Raw genomic sequence first — 18,245 nt, 5'->3', positions numbered from 1 at the left:
AACTTGTAACCCAAGTCCTATACACTATAAACAGGACTTTTGGAGCTAGGTTAACTAGAAGAAACCATTCACAACAGAATTCTTGGGAAGGTTACAAGGGCATCAAAGGGTTTGAGCGAAGGTGTGAGAGAAATTAAGGCCTAGGGTATGATAGAGTAGAGAGTTAAGGTGGTTTTCCATGTAAACAAAAGTTGTTCCTATTGTTCTAGTGAAATTTCTCAGGGCTTTCATCAGACAGGACATAGTAACGTTGCCGAACCTTATCTTCGTGTTCTTGTGTGTTTGCTTTATCTCTCTTCGTGGTGTGTGTGTGTTATTTTTCTTGTGGTTTTATGCGTACATGTTGCATAGTCCATCAACGACAAAGTCTTGGGGTGTTTCCACACAATAATTATTTCATTAAATTTCATACCACAATAGAAAACAGAACAAACCAAAAAACCAAAAATGTCTACAAAAATAGATGAGGCAAAAGGGGGCATGCCACTATAAGAGCTGCTCCACCGAGGGAGCCTAGCCCGAGGCGAAGGCAGGAAAAAAAAAAAAGTTGCTCCAGCGTTCAGCCCAGGCCCGGGGGTGGTGTGGGACCCACCAACTCGGGCCAGCCCGAAGGCGAGACCAGCCCCAGGTCCAACTCGCGTCACGCTGACGTCAGCGCGACGCCAGCTCCAACGGTACGCTGCCACGTGTCGCCTCCCCAGCCTTCCGATCTGCTTTTCCAAATTAATCCAACGGCTAAGGCTTTTTCGGGCAATAAAAATATGAAAAAAAATCGTAAATTTTTTTTAAAAATTCTAAAAAATTCTGATTTTTTTTTTCTATAAATACCTATCAATACCCTTCACTTTCAACACCAATACTCATACATTTTCTTCTACTTCTACCATTATTCACTCTTTATACTCAACATTTTCCTCTTTTTCATCTAGTATTTTGATTTCATATTTTTATGGCTTCTTCTATCGAAATCGGAGGGGCTTGGAGCACCATGGAAGATGTTTCATTGTGTGAGGCTTGGCTCCAAATTTGTCATTGTCCCGTGTCCGGCAATGAGATGAAATTTTTTCATATGTGGAAAAAAATTCATGTCGAATTTTGTGAAAAAATTCCGGGGTCTACTCGTACGGAGATGGCGTTATCCAGTAGGTGGAAAATCCTGAATAAAGAGTTGGGAAAATGGAGAAATGTCCTAGCAAAAGCGATGGACAACTATAGAAGCGGGCAAAATCGCACTAACGAGGTAAGTATTTTATAATTTTTATTTTATTAAGTTTAATCTCCTAATATATACAATTTGTTAATATTGCTTGCATTTTCAATATTTTGTTAATATTTCTTGCATTTTAAATATTTTGTTCATATTTCTTGCATTATCAATATTTTGTTAATATTTATTGCAATTTAAATATTTTGTTCATATGTCTTGCATTTTCAATATGTTGTTAATATTTCTTGCATTTCCACTTGTTTCTTAATTTTCTTGCACTTCTAATTTATTTGTAAGGTTAATTGCATTTTCATTATTATATTTTTTTGTTACTTGCATATCCAATATATTTTAAATATTTATTGCATTTTTATTTTTTTGTTAAATAGATTATACAAGCACAAATGTGGTTCGGTGCAACCGGGGGTGGCAAAAAAAATTTCACCCATCATGAATGTTGGGAGGTGGTCAAATATTGCAAACGGTTCATAATTATTCCAACGGGTCCCGATGTTGTATTAAACGAGACGCCACTCCGTGATTCAATGGCACCGGATTCACCTCTTGATTCTCCTATGAGTCAAGACTCACCCATGGAAAAGGAGCCGAGGCCCATTGGCCGAAAGGCCGCGAAGGCAAAGAAAGTGGGTAATTCAAGCAATTATAATTCAAAGTTTTTGGAGGAAATTGCAAGGCAAAATGGCCTAAGAATTGAAATGGAGCAAAAACGCCAAGATAACGAGTTGACCCTTCAAGCTGAGTATGCACGAGAAAGGGAGTATTTGCGCAAAAAAGATATAGACAACACGGATCGGGAAACCATGGCCATGGATACAAGTCATATGTCCCCTGAAACAAAACAATTTTGGAAACTAGAACGAAGGGATGTTATGAGAAGAAAATTTTTCCGGGATGATGGGCCTAGCAACACGGATTGGTTAAATGATGGAAACCATTAAATTTGTTAGCCTACCTTTTAAGTATTTGTATTTTTCATGTTTTCTTTTAAAGTTGTTGTAATTCATGTATTTTATGAGAAGGGATGTTATGAGAAGAAAACTTTTCCGGGATGATGGGCCTAGCAACACGGATTGGTTAAATGATGGAAACCATTAAATTTGTTAGCCTACCTTTTAAGTATTTGTATTTTTCATGTTTTCTTTTAAAGTTGTTGTAATTCATGTATTTTATTTTAGTAGTAGTAATTCGTAATGACTTGTATTAGATTTCGTTATTTAATAAACAAAGTATTCAATAAATTACCTTTTTATTCAACATATTCCATACTTCAAACAAAACAAAATAAAAATAAAAAAAACTACAAACAAGGCACAATAATCTTACCAAAGCCTCCAACGTAGTGGACTTCCCCATCCGGGCAATCTCATCCACCTGATCAGCAGATGCTCCATACGCCAACATTCGTATAACAGCTGTAAGCTTTTGCTCCAGAAGAAGCCCCAAAACCCCAGCAGCATCACACTTTTGAACAAAGTATGCATCATAATTGCAAATATCATGCATGACTTTATTGAACAAATGAGGTTGCATTCTAAATCGCCTTCGAAAATCAACATCAGAGTACAAAGAAGTTGGGATAAAATAATCTTCCAAAAGATTCTTACCCCTAGAATGCCTATGTGTTTCCACATTCCGGCGGCGGCCGGCTTGTGAACTATGGCGGCGACCTTGGTTCTCTTCTTCTTCCAAAGCCACTGCTATGAGAACTTGCTCATCGACTTGTCTCTGCAACTCATTGACTTCATCTGCTCTACGGTTTCTCTCTCTTCTTTCTCTCTCTTGTCTCTCCAAGCATCTCCTAAATTCTTCCATTCAGAATGAATGAAGTATGAATTATAAACTCTCAGAAATGAAAATATAGAAAGATGTAGTGTGAGAGGTATGAGCTGAGACTTTGATTTTATAGAAAAATTTGGCAAGATAGACATGCCACGTGGCTTGATTTTATTGGATGAAAATCTTATCTGAAATTTGAAATTCATCCGAAATTTGAACCCTAATTTGTATGAAATTCAAATTTTGAAATTCATCCGAAATTTGAACCCAAATTTATCTGAAATTTGAACCCAAATTTATCTGAAATTTGAATTTTGAAATTCATTCGAAATTTGAACCCAAAAATTTATCTGAAATTTGAACTTTGAAATTAATCCGAAATTTGAATCCAAATATCTTATCCGAAAATTTTATCTGATTATGAATAGTCTTGACACGTAGGAATCCGAAAATCTTATCTGAAAATATTACCCAAATTAATTATTTTCATTAAAAAATAGGAGGAAAAAACAAAAAAATGAATAGTAATTGCCATGGCTAAGGGCAACGGGTGGAGACACAATTTACTATTTGCAAGGGCAAGCACTATTCATGTGAATAGTGCTTGCCCTAGCTCCACCCTTGCCATGGCTAACGGCAAATGGGTGGAGTTGCTCTAAGAGCATTTCCAGCAGTTTGCCCCTTGCCATGGCAAGGGGAGCCCTAGGGCAGCTACTATTCACGTGAATAGTGGCTGCCCTAGCCCCCCCAGCAAAATGTGTTTCCAGCAGTTGCTCTTTGCCATGGCAAATACTATTCATTTTTTTATTTTTTTACAACTTTTTTTACTTAAGTAATTAATTCGGATAATATTTTTGGGTTCTTACATGTTAATACTATTCATATTGGATAATATTTTCGGATATGATTTCATTTTATTAGTTGTATTTTATTTTATTAGTTGTATTGGTTGGTATTTATAGGAAAAAAAAAAGTATGAGGATTTGGTGTTAAAAGTGAAGAGTATTGGTTGGTATTTATAGACACTGGTGGACCCAGAATTTTTGTAGCGGAGGTGCAATATTGACTAAGTATGAAAAATGATTTTTCGGAATAATTGTTTTCTCAAGATAATTTTTGGCGGCTTTTATTCCTTACACATCAAATAAGAAAACTTGATTTTATGAAATTTTAATATGAAGTATATATTGACTTAATGAGCCATCATTTTTAGCCAAAATCGTATTTTGCACTAAAATCGATTTTTCATATTTTGATTTGGTGGGAATTTGATTTTCTGGTATTTTTATTTGAATCCAAATTGAGGGGGGGGGGGGGGGGGTACTTCCTTATTTCCATTGTAAACTTAAGTAAATAGAGTAATATAAAAATAAATGAAAGTAAAAGGACAAAGACATTTACTTAAATGTTGAAAATGGAAATAAGGTATAGAGAAAAAAAAATCAGTAATTTTTTTACATTTTTATCCATTTTTTTTCATTATGATCGGAGAGCCTAGCGCGCGCTACATGGACGATTTAAAAAAATTTGGACACAGGGCTGACGTTGACGTGACATCAGCCTTGCCCTCGGGCCAGCCCAGTCTGCTAGGTCCCACCATCTGCTCGGACTTGCTTTTATTGCTGGAAACTACTTTTTTGCCCAAACAACCCCCCCTCCCAGCCCGAGTCTAGCCTTAGCTGCTGGAAATGCTCTAATAGACTCCCCTTTTGTTTCTCCCCTTAGAGCACTTCCACCAGTTGACTCTTGCCATGGCAAGATTAGCCCTAGGGCAGGCACTATTCACGTGAATAGTGGCTGCCCTAGCCCCCTCCAGCAAAATGTGTTTCCAGCAGTTGGGGCTTGCCATGGCAATTACTATTCATTTTTTTGTTTTTTTCACAATTTTGTTTACTTAAACAATTAATTTGGATAATATTTTCGGATAAGATTTTTGGGTTCCTACGTGTCAATACTATTCATATCGGATAAGATTTTCGGTTTCAAATTTCAGATAAATTTCAGATAAATTTCAAATTTCAGGTACATTTCAAAATTCAAATTTCAGATAAATTCAAAATGTCAAATTTCAGATACATTTCGGAATTCAAATTTCAGATAAATTTGAAATTTGAAATTTCATTTGAATTTCAAATTTTAGATAAGATTTTCACCCTCTAAGATTGCGACGCATGTCATATCTATCCGTGTACATTTTTCTATAAAATCAGAGGTTCAGCTCATACCTCCCACACCAGTTCTTCTCTACATTTCCATTTCTCAAATTTTAGATTTCATTCTCCATTCTCAATGGCAGACATGGAAGAGGTTTTGGAGAGGCAAGAGCGAGAAACTAGAGAAAGAATGCGTAGACGAGCTGCAAGCAAAAGGGCGCAGAGAGAACTAGATGAGCAACTTGGCATAGCAGTTGCTTTGCTGGAGGAAGAAAAGCAGGCTCGCCGTGGTTCACGAGAAGGCCGTCGCCCAAATGTGGACGGACATAGACATTCCCGGGGTAAGAATCTTATGGAAGATTATTTTATCCCACAATCTCTGTACTTTGATGTTCATTTTCGAGGGAGATATAGAATGCAACCCCATTTGTTCAATAAAATCATGCATGATATTTGCAATTATGATGAATATTTTGTTCAAAAGAGAAATTGTGCTGGAAATTTGGGACTTCTTCCAGAGCAGAAGTTCACAGCTGTGATACGAATGTTGGCGTATGGGTCATCTGCTGATCAGGTGGATGAGATTGCTCGGATGGGGAAGTCCACTATTTTGGAGAGCTTGGTGCGATTTTGTGATGCAGTGGAAACTCTGTACACCAGAGACTACCTCCGCAGACCTACGCCTAGGGACCTGCAAAGGCTTCTCCAAAAAGCTGAGTCTCGAGGATTCCCTGGCATGATTGGTAGCATTGACTGCATGCACTGGCAGTGGAAAAATTGTCCAACTGCTTGGCAAGGGGACTACGGAAATAGAAAAGGGCAGAAAAGTATCATCCTCGAAGCAGTTGCTGGTTTTGATACATGAGTTTGGCACGCCTTCTTCGGAGTTGCCGGATCTCAAAACGATTTGAATGTCCTAGGTCAATCCCCGGTGTTCAATGATGTTTTGAGAGGTGAAGCCCAAAATATCACATATGAAATTAACAATACCATCTACCAGACCGGGTATTATCTAGCTGATGGCATATACCCGAGGTGGACAACATTTGTGAAAACAATTCCACATCCCCGATCCCATAAGGAAAATTTTTTTGCTCGCTATCAAGAGGGGTACAGAAAAGATGTTGAGAGGTGCTTCGGTATCCTTCAAGCTCGGTGGGCTATTATCAGGGGCGCGGCACGTCTATTTGACGAGGAGGTGCTTAGGAGTATAATGATGACTTGTATCATCCTCCATAACATGATTGTGGAAGATGAATATGGTTACGATGCTGATGACGTGTATGAACCAAATCCCATGGACACGGCCCTAACACGAATTTATGAAAAACCAGTGGGGCCAAATGGAGAAGCAGTGCAGCATGAACCGTTGGTTAGAGACGGTAGTTTCATGCCTCGTATGATTGATCGCTACACGGAGATGCAATAGTCGTATATTCATGAACACCGTCAAGTTGACTTGATGGAGCATTTATGGGTGGTGAAAGGCAATGAAGGAAATGAAGGTGAATAAAGTGAAGTGAAGAAGTTGTTTTTATTTTATTTGTTATAAAACTAGAATAATCAGTTGATGAGAAGTACCACTGCAATATTGGGAGTGGGATTATATTTCTCTTTGTAGTGTTTACACTGACATAATTTCTCCTCAGATAGACTCCACTCTTTCTCTTCTCTCTAACTCCCACTCTTTCTCTTTCTCTCTTCCGTTCTTTCTTTCCTCACTCTTTCTTCTCTTCTCTTTGGTGTGTATTACAAGTGAATGAGCAAGCCTATTTATAGGCAAAGTAAAAGGCTTCTAATGGAGACATAATGATTTCTCCCCAACATTATAATTTCATCTTTTGACTAATCATCCCACTTCTAACACCATCATTTCTTCTTTATGTGGGCTTCACCAATATTATTTACAACATTATTATGTTTATGTTGTATGTTGTTTATTTTTTGTTGTGAGTGGGTTGTTTATGTTTTATGCTTTGGTTGTGGGTTGTTTATTTTTTATGGTTTGGTTGTGGGTTGTTTATGTTTTATGCTTTGGTTGTGGGTTGTTTATTTTTTATGCTTTGGTTGTGGTTTGTTTTTTATGTATGGAATGTTTTGAATAAAAAGGATTTTTGTTGAATATTTTCTTTATTGACTAAAAGAAAAGCAATACAACTAATAATAAAATAAAATACATGAATTAAACAAAACAAAAAATACAATGAAATGAAAGGTACATGAATTAAAGAAAACAAAAAATACAATGAAATCAAAGGTACACGAATTAAAGAAAACAAAAAATACAATGAAATCAAAGGCAAGTAAACTAAGACATGAAAGGTAAACAAACTATTTTAATGTTTTCCATCATTTAACCAATCCGTGTTGCTAGGTCCATCGTCACGAAAAAGTCTTCGTCTCATAACATCCCTTCGTTCTAGCTTCCAATATTGTTTTGTTTCAGGGGACATATGGCTTGTATCCATGGCCATGGTTTCCCGATCTTGTTTTTCAATGTTTTGTTCGCGTACATACTCCCTTTCTTTGCGTACATACTCCCTTTCTTTTGCATATTCTACTTGAATAGCCATATCGTGCTCTTGTTGTTTCAAGTCCATTTCAATTCTCATGGCTTGGTGCTTTGAAAGTTCCTCCAAAAATTGAGATGCATTCTTGCTAGAATTACTCCCTCTCTTCGCCTTCGCCGCCTTCCTCCCAATAGGCCTTGGTTCATTTTCAATGGGTGAGTCTAGATTCATCGGGGAATCCATAGGTGAATCCGATGCCGGCGTCTCACGAAGTGGAGTCTCGTTCAAGACTACCGTCGGACCGGTTGGAATAATTTGGAATCTCTTACAAGTCTTCACCACCTCCCAACAATGGGTATGGTTGAAACTTTTTTTCCCTTGGCCAGTAGCACCAAACCACATTTGTGCTTGTATAATCTATAAAAAAAATGAAATGGAAATGCAAGAGAATTTTTAAAATATTGGCAATGCAACATGTAAAAAAAAACTAATGGAAATTAAAGAAATAATAAAAAAATACAACATGTATTAAAAAAAAACTAGAGACATATTAACAAAATATATAAATTGCAAGAAACATTTAAATAAAAATTAATATGACATAGAAATTAATAGAAGAAAAATGACAAATAATTTACCTCACTGCTAAGATTTTCTCCGCTTCGATGGTTGTCAATCGCTTTTGCTAAGGCATTTCTCCATTTCCCCAACTCTTTATTAAGAACTTTCCACCTACGAGATAATGTCATTTCTGTACGTGTAGAACCAATTGCCCTTTCACAAAATGCTTGATGAATTTTTTTCCACATATGAGAAAATTTAATCTCATTGCCCGTTACGGGACAATGACTAACTTGGACCCAAGCCTCACACAAGCTAACATCTTCCATCATGCTCCATGCCCCTCCATTTTCATTAGAAGAACCCATAATATGCTAGAAAAAAATTACAACTTCAAAGTGAAAAAATATTAAATAGAAAGTGAATAAAATTTGAGGAGAAAGTGAACAATAGTAGAAGGAGAAGAAAATATATGAGGAGTTGGTGTTAAAAGTGAAGAGTATTGGTTGGTATTTATACACAAAAAATTCTGTAATTTTTGTGTATTTTTTTAAAAAAAATTCGATTTTTTTAAAAAAAATTCGATTTTTTTTCAATTTTTTTTGGCAGAAAAATTGGCTGCCGTTGGATTGAAGAAAAAATTCCAATCGGAGCGACCAGAGGCCGCCACGTGTCAAAGAGCCGTTGGCGGCACTGTAGCGCTGATTTGAAATTTTTTTTAACGTTGGCGCGTGGCGCGTGCAATGCACGCGCCAACGGTAAAAAAAAATTCAAAATTTCAGGGCTGACGCCATGCTGGCGTCAGCTATTTTGTCCCAGACTTCGGGCCCGAGCTCGGGCCGATTTCGCCTTCGGGCCTGCCCGTTTTGGTGGCCCCCACTCTCGCCCGGGCTGGACTTTTGTTGCTGGACTTCGTTTTTTGCCCCAAACCCCAACCCCCCCCAGCCCGAGTTTTCCAGCCCTGCTGGAAATGCTCTTACATATTCTCGGTTTCATATAGATGCACTCCATGCTGCAAGGGAGACATCAAGAGTATGCTCTTTCGTTTACTTGTCCCCTCACGAGCGGTCGCCTAGACCTGTTGCCTTCCACGCATCTACTTCTTCTCAATGGCACATCCTCCAACACGTCTTCATTTTAACAACTCTTTCCACGTTTTTCTAATTTGATCATGATTTCTCATGCCCGTTCTTCTCATCTTCATACCCTGCTGCCCTCCTACTTCTCCCTATAAAATATGGTTCTGGCAAGGAACCTTCATAATGTATATCTAGACATTGATAGGATCGAGTGGCTAAAAATACTGCAATAGATTTAGCTGTTCCTTTCACTGTAGAATTAGGGTTGTCATGAAATTGCAGAGCCATCTCTGTTGCATTTGCTAAAGCAAGAGCTCCTTCCTTATCTTCCTCAGTACCATTCCCTGGTTTTGCAACAATTTCAGAACTTCCAAGTTTGAAATGTCTACCATTATAACAATCTTTTTGGCAAAACGAAGTAGCTTTAGTCTCACAATATCCAAATGAATTCAAATTTAAACAATACGTGCAAATGAAGAAGAGAAAAAGCATTAGAATAAACCTAAACAGTTCACCAATGTAATTATTTACATGTGTGTCTCGAACAATAAATCCCAATTAAACTTTGTTTTACCCTTCACTTTTTCTTTTTATAAGAAACATAGCTCTTATTAAATAAAAAAAATTATAAGTATTTGACTTATACTTGTACAATTAAAGCCCAAATCATGTACTTGGACCAATTAGCTTTAATTTTGGATTCGTAAAAACTAGGCCTAAACACTTGGTTAATGATCCTGTTGAAGAATTCTGGGGTTACAATATCAGCCACCGACGAACCACCACTACCATTGCTCCTTGGTGTGGTAGTTGTGCTGCCACCGCTGCTAGTACAAGGGCCTTCTTTATAACCCTGGCCCCAGTAACCATCTCCGCTGCCGCAGTCGCCATACTGGCTACAACATATCTCTGGGGCACAGCCACAACTTTGTGCTGTCAAATTTTTTAGCACTGCTTCAGCTACATAGAATAGGGCAATGAGGCTTACAAGGTGTTTTATTGTATTGTAGAAAGCCATTTTGGTGAAGCGCTTAGTGAAGAATGAGAATGAAGGTTAAGATTTGTTGTTGGATATTTATAAAGAAACATAGAGTTTTTAATGCACATAATAACTTCCCTAGAAATTCATTTTCCGACTTGCATTTAGCGGCAATCGCGTATGACTTGAGTTGACCTCGACATGCATGTGGGACGTGCAAATTGGTTTCGGTGATAATTAATCAAGCTATTATTACTTTACCTACATAAGCTGTCCCAAGTTCTTTAAATAAATAAAAGATAAAGTCATGCCGTCCAGGAATGAATGTGTGTTCAATTCAAACTTTTATTGATTTTTATTAAAGTCGTCCATCGTACAAATACAAACCACTCAGGGGCCCATCCATTGACTGGACTTTTGAGGATAGAAGACAAAGCAGATGAGAGATAAGAAATGGAAGGAAGAAATGAGAAAAGTCGTAAATCTAAAACCTACCCTCTCATTTGGTTCATTTAACAAATTTAATGAGAAATTATTTTCCACGTTATTTTTCAAAAGATGGAAATAGAGATTCATCTCTCATATTTGGTAATCCTGATAAAGTAATCAAGAAATACCATTTTATTTTCTCACATATTTGTAGGAATATAAAACAAAGTTTGTTTAATTTTTCAATTATACCCATATGAAATCAAATGAAAAAAATAATGCAATCATGTTATATTGTAATTTTAAATTGTTAGTAGAGACAATATGGTCATAAAAATATGTATTTAATATTAACTCATTTTCCCAAACTTTCTCATGAGGAGAAAAACAAAACCCAAGGGAAGAGAAAGGCTTCACTTTCCCCTATCTTTCTTTGTGCAAAGCAATTAATTTCCCAGTCCCAAACCTTCTTTCTCATGAACCAAACAGAAAAAGTAATCTATTTATTACTGTTCTTAGTTTTTATTTTATGAGTCTACCTGAATACAGTTTTTTCTTCCCACACATGAAATTGTATCTCTTCTCGCTATCTTCTCATTTTTCTTCTATATCTTTCATGAAAAGTACCCAAAAAATATGAAACAAAGCCATCAAACAGGACCTTGGTTGCTCATTACATGTCACTATTTCATTAAATTACGTACCACAATAGAAAACAGAACAAAAAACCCAAAAATGTCTACAAAAATAGATGAGACAAAAAGGCATGCCTCTAATAGAATCCCCTTTTGTTTCTCCCCTTACAGAATCTCATCATTGGCAGATAGCTGCGCTCCATGCTGCAAGGCAGACATCAAGAGTATGCTCTTTCATTTACCTGTCCCCTCTCGGCTGACTGCCTAGACCTGCTGCCTTCCACACATCTACTTCTCCTTAAGGGCACATCCTCAAGCACGTCTTCATCATAACCACTCTTTCCACGTTTTTCTAATTTGATCATGATTTCTCATGCCCGTTCTTCTCATCTTCATACCCTGCTGCCCTCCCACTTCTCCCGATAAAATATGGTTCTGGCAAGGAACCGTCGTAATGTATATCTAGACCTTGATAGGATCGAGTGGCTAAAAACTCTGCACCAGATTTAGCTGTTCCTTTCACTATAGAATTCGGGTTATCACGCAATTGCAGAACCTTCTCTGTCGCATTTGCTAAAGCAAGAGCTCCTTCCTTATCTTCCTCAGTACCATTCCCTGGTTATACAACAATTTCAGAACTTCCAAGTTTGAAATGTCTACCCTTATAACAATCTTTTTGGTAAAACGTAGTTTTAGTCTCACAATATCTAAATGATAAACAGTTCTCCAATGTAATTATTTACATGTGGGTCTCGAACAATAAATCCCAATTAAACTTTGTTTTGCCCTTCACTTTTTTATTTTTTTATAAGAAACATAGCTCTTATTAAAAAAAATTATAACAGTACAACATAAGTGAACAAGGAGTCCATTTCTGAAAGAAAACTACACATAAACTCTGCATCATGACCTCAATCCTAAAGGAAAACATAAAGACAAAACAGAAATTTCATAGGACTGCAAAACAGACGCTTTCCAATCAGACTAGATAGCAGGAAAATATAGCTCCTTAAACTCCGAATCTACAGATGCCCACAAAGAAGCCCAGAAACGCATCCTATCCCATAAACATTCACCTCCTCGCCCCCAAATATGCTACTATTCTTTTCAACCGATAGAACCCAGAAAATTTCCATCATAGCACTACTCAGCTCAACTACAAACCCTTTTATTTCCACCAAAAAAGTTCAACTTCTCAGATAATAGCACATTATATGGCACTGTGATGGACCAGCATAAACCTGTCCTTAATTGACCGAGACCACAACGAAAAAGCCAGTGGATAGTGCAATATTTGATCCATACTTCTAATGAGGATAGAAGCTTAAGACAAATATGGACTTAAAGCATAGATTTCTTTGCTCTAACAATCAATCTAAGGTAAGAAAAATAAATTAAGCTAATCATCCAAATGTCTTTTAAAAAGGGAAGGGGTGAGGGAGAAGGTGCATACAGTATCCTTCATTTCTCAGAGACACACGAGTCACTTTATATGTTGAAAGTCTTCTATTTTTTCACTCAATGATGCCATAACAATTGTATAAATTAGAAAAATAAGAGAACTACCTTGCGGATCAAAATCTTCTACATAACCACCTTGCAAGAAGGAAAATCGTGCTTCTTCAGAAAAGTTCCTTGATTCCACTGGAGAAGAATTAATCAAATCGCGGAATTCCATTACATATTCTCCAGTCCACTGACATCCTCTGCGGTGAGAATTTGAACTTTCAGTGGTCAGGGATAAACGAGGAATGATAACTAGCTAATTAATTCATCTTGTCAATGCACATCTTAGGAGCATTTAAGGTATACTAATTTGAATCCACAACTTAGGAATATGTAATAACAGATCATCTCATGTGAGGGATATCAAGTAGCAAGTAGTTCATAAGACAATGAGCAAATATGGAACCATTCTATATACAAGGAACCTAAGTTCATGGCACTGAATGTACGATAAAGTATGACTTTATTTAATGTGGTACCTGTTGAAAGCTAGCATGGCTTCGAAAGGTGTAATTACTGGAGCTAAATATTCTTTGCTATCCAGAAGAGCAGTTTGGGCACAAGAGACATAAATGAAAATATCACACTGCCACGAATAAAAATCTACAATTAACTTATTAGAACTTCAAATATTCTAAATTCCATATGAACGCATCTACTTGCATGTATCAGACCTCAGGAAAGTTGGCAAGTTTTGCAGGGTTTGGTCTTCCCATAACTAGAGTATAGACTTTTTTCCCTGCTCCTGTAATCAGCACTTTCATCTGATGAATCATATTCAGGTAACCAGCTGCATCATAATTGCCAAAAAAGTTAATTAATTTTCTAGGCTCTCGGTTATGCATCAGTAAAAGAATGTGCCCTTAATTGAATTTCGTTTTTTCTTTTTCTGAAAGGATCCCAACATAATTGAAATTTAAGATAGAGTAATTTAAAGTCCTTGAATGGTACATAATAAGATGTACCCATACTGAAATGCAAAAAAACAAAACAAAACAAAACAAAACATTTCATGATTATCATGATTAATTACAGAATGAATTACTAGATTAGAATTGAGATGGAAAAGGAAAAAAAAAACACAAAATACCGGCACATACAGAAACACTATGGGTATAGTGTGAAATTAACCAACACATGGTTCAATATTGAAAAACTAATTTCAAGTGAAAAAAAAAAAAAAAAAAAACAATCAATGATCTCCAATAGCAAGCTGTGCATTACAAGAACTATTCAACCTGATTGCTCAATTTCAACACAGTGGATTAATAAAAAATAAAGACTAGAGGATCCCACACAAGAACTCACCTACACCAAGGGTTCCTACTAAGATCCCAACAATGTTAGCATCCTTTGCTTTCTCCATTAGGTAATATCTGGATGAGAGATTGCTCACACAATAAATCATATGAAAGAAGAGCATGACAACAATAAAACACATGGTGGAAGGAACACACGGTCTATCATGTCACAATTATTGTGCTTGTAAGAGCAAAGATTAGTGGAAACAGGGAACAAGAATAAAACACATGGTGGAAGGAACACACGGCCTATCATGTCACAATTATTGTGCTTGTAAGAGCAAAGATGAGTGGAAACAGGGAACAGTACAAAGATTTTGTAGATAATACCTGCGCTTAAGAATCTTTCTTTGTTGAGATAAGTCGGTCACCATACTGCATTCCGAGGCATCATATCTGACTAAAACCAAAACCACCAAAAATTATAAACAAGATTGAGTATGAAAAATTGAATAATCAATAGCATATCAATTTCCACATACTAGGTGCTTTAAGAAAATTAACTTTTTAAACTTGAAAATCTTAATCTGGCTCCTTATCTTCTTTCCCACAATAAATCAAGTTTCTATTCGTAACCAAGAAAACAAAAATGACAGGACCAATTATCATATTTTCATATTGTTCCTTGAGTTCCTTCTGCCAAATATTGGACAAACTAAGGGAGAACCGTAAGTGCCCTGAGTTCATTTACCAAGTAAAAAGACTTCATCCTACTCTGCGAACAGGACTTGTGGGGAATTGGTTACTTTGGGATACATATAATATAGGATTTTTCTCTTATCCGGACGACCAGATTGTTTAGCATGCGGACTCCAATGTTTGCAGGTGTGTTTCATTGTAAAAAGTGATGTGAAGATGCGTACTTCTACAGTACCGACTGGATATTTTTATATAGCAGTGTAGTGGCTTGATTTGGCAGCATATAATAAGATGAGAAAACTGAAATTCTTCTCTCATCCGGACGTCGGCACGTTATTACCGCTCGGACTCCATTGTAAACAAGGAGGAAAGCAGGGAGGGGTAATAAAAAATATATGGCGTCTGCACGGTAATAACGTCCAGACGTCCGCATAGAAGATAATCTGTATATATATATGTGTGTGTGTGTGTGTGTGTGTGTGTGTGTGTGTGTATTCAGAATTTACTTTTCGAAGACAGTGTTCATAAGTGGCTAGAGTCCTAGACACTTTGATTGCCTCAGTCAGAAAAGGAGAAAGGGGAACGCAAACAGCTATTTGCCTAAATGGAAAATATCAAATGTGTGTGCACTACAGATATGATGCATCCATCGTAATAAATGTATAGAGAAAATATCCCTCTTCATTTGTGCAAAAATGAAATCCACCAATATATAGAAAAAAGAAAAACGAAAGTCCAAGAACCACCACATGTATGATATATGATGTACGGGACTATATGATGCATCTGAAACAGCACAACTCATCAAAAAAAAAAAAAATTGTTTGAGGACACAAGAAAACAGAATATGAGATGCATTCGCACATGCATGTAGACATACTCAAAAAAAATGTATAACAAAAGAAAGTAGTGGTTTACACACTTTTTTTTCAATAGAAACTTTATAAATTCAAAGAAACAAGCAAGTGGATAAGGAATCCACAAGAGAAAAACAAAAGAAAGCTGCAACCTCAAGACCAGAACAAACAAAGGAAAGTAGTTTATGTACCTATTTCACAGCCATTATATGTCAAAACAATATTTGCAAAGGCAGAGTTATTAGAACCAATCCAGAAAAGTAAGTAATCGTCCATCTTGTGTCCCTCAGGCAATTTCCAGACCAAGCCTCCAATGCTATACGTATCAGCTGATACTGTCCCAAAACTATTATTATCAGTGAGGCTGCCAGATGTTCCCTGGACCTCATTTGAGACTTTACAACCTTTTGATGGATTCATAACTGAGCAAATAACATTAGCATATTGAACTTCTGGTTTGGATTCAGCCCCGCATACTTCTGCAAATTTTTCTCTGATATTCTGTATTGAATGTGCATAATCCAGACCAAAAAGGACCTACAGATGGATAGAAAGTCAGATTTGGTAAACTAACCAAAAAATAAAATGTACTTGGTCTCTTATAGAAAATTATGTGCATAGACAATAATCTACATTTCAATATTTAATAACTGAATGATGGGTAGAATAATGCAGAGTATAAAGGAGAAAGAAGATTGAGAGAAAAAGAAAAAATTGATGGGTAGAAGGACGATGAGGTTGCTGCAGGAGACAATCTTTCTCTCATGCTGAATGAACAACGCTGAACACTGACTCGATCAAGTGGTAAGCTGATGGGTATAAGGGCTACAAGTTTAATACCATTTTGTCACCTTTAGCCAAAAATTAACTCATTACTCATGCAATGGGATACAACTAGAATTTATCTGTTTTCATCTCCGTTCTTTTCTTTTCCCTCCTTTGAAATAAAAATAAAAATAAAAAATTTACCAAATTTAAATTCAACAAAAGAAAAGAAGAAATTATGGGCTACAAATTCATCCTCAATATCCTACTCCTCTGAATAATTGATCTTCAAATCAAGTAAGAATATCATTTAAGTTGCATATCATCTATTGTTTTAACTTCCATATCCATAATCTCTTCTTTCTTTGATTACAGCTATGATTTCTAGCACTTGATGATCTAACCAGAATGATGATTCAGTATCAGCCAAAACATTTAAAAACTGCCCATTTAATCAAATCCTAATGAGTCTAGAAGTGAAAAGTGAACAAAGATCATACCAAAACCCGCCTCCCATTTGGCAAAGCATAATGCGATAGATTCTTCACACAATCAGGCACACTAATTGAAGTCTTCCCAAAAACAAAGAACGCTGGAAGCGTCGTAGTCCTGCCAACAAAACCCAACTAAGAGAATGAGCCTTCAACAACATACACAATAAAACTCAAACCAGACTTCAACCATAAATTACTTCCAGTACAGAGCACTCACGGGCTGAGGCACGTGTGGCCGTAATGAACAACAGCATCAGCATCCACGTGCGATGCTCCCACCTCGTCCACACAGCAACTACCGTAGGCCGTGTCCGCCATCACGAACAAGCCCACTTCCGGGGCATCGTCGTTTTGCTCGGCGTTGGATTCCCTCAGTGTTCGAAGCTTGGCCCTTAGCGCACTCACAACTCTCACCGCGTCCTTCAGAAGTTCATCAGGGAACTGAGACGACATTCAATTCAATACAATTCAATTCGATGTTTGGTTTCCCGGGGAAAAAAAAAAGCAAACAAAAGAAAAATAAAATTGAGAGGAAAACAAGACGCAACAGGAAGATTGAAGAACTCGTACCTGTAAAGCGACTCTGGTGAACTTGTTGCTCTGAATGAACTCGGCCGTGGGGGCGATTTCGTAATTCGATTCCAAGTCCATGGCCGAATGAATTACTGTGAAAGAAGAAAGAGGAAAAAGCTTTTTCCTTTTTTTTTAAATCTGCTTGGAAGAAGCCTCCTTGGAACAGTGGGACTGTAGGAGTGACTATTTCACTGTGAGAGAACCGAAGAAGAAGAAGAAGAAGAAGAAGAAGGGGAAAGAGGGAACTCAAGAAGGGGGAATGGCGGCTAGAAATGGACACACACTATAATTTTTCATTGTGATTTTCTAATGGGCTGCGCGGGGAGTGTTCAAAAGCCCACTTCCTAAGTAAAGGTCTTGTATTTTTCAACAATACTGTTATTTGTACAATGTTTATACTGCTGACCAGCTCCCTAAGATATTATACCTATGTATTCGTAACGAACAATAATAGTACCTATGAATCAAGGAAAATGGAATGGCTTTTTTTTTTTCTTTCCCCAAAGTTTAGAAGGAGAGGAGGAAACTCACGTACACGGATTCAACTAGACCGATTCAACTAACATATGCATCTTTTACCCTCTACATTTCTTAATGGAGCTAAACTTAATGAGCAGCATTATGTGAGAGCATGAACCCAGCCTTTTATAGATGAAAATATCTTATAGAGTTCCACCCATTATGAAGTCCATAACATATATAATAGCTTGATCATCCACAGCGTGATAGACAACTTTAATTCATATTTCTAAAGTGGTGT

General features: G+C 36.9%; 1 protein-coding gene across 1 annotated transcript; it reads right to left on the bottom strand.

Annotated features, from left to right (window-relative positions):
* On the bottom strand, window positions 11,218–17,833 carry LOC18781507 (diphthamide biosynthesis protein 2). Its single transcript, XM_007211771.2, has 10 exons — window positions 17,483–17,833; window positions 17,130–17,353; window positions 16,919–17,027; window positions 15,845–16,190; window positions 14,488–14,557; window positions 14,165–14,232; window positions 13,531–13,646; window positions 13,336–13,442; window positions 12,917–13,056; window positions 11,218–11,965 (listed from the first exon to the last, which is right to left on the bottom strand). Exons 1-10 carry the CDS (start codon window positions 17,561–17,563, stop codon window positions 11,712–11,714), a joined length of 1,515 nt encoding a protein of 504 aa, XP_007211833.1. The 5' UTR covers window positions 17,564–17,833; the 3' UTR covers window positions 11,218–11,711.

Source organism: Prunus persica, chromosome G1, assembly GCF_000346465.2.
Source record: "Prunus persica cultivar Lovell chromosome G1, Prunus_persica_NCBIv2, whole genome shotgun sequence".
NCBI lineage: Eukaryota > Viridiplantae > Streptophyta > Magnoliopsida > Rosales > Rosaceae > Prunus > Prunus persica.
Note: the sequence above shows the minus strand (reverse complement) of the source record. Positions and strands in the feature narration are given on the sequence as shown.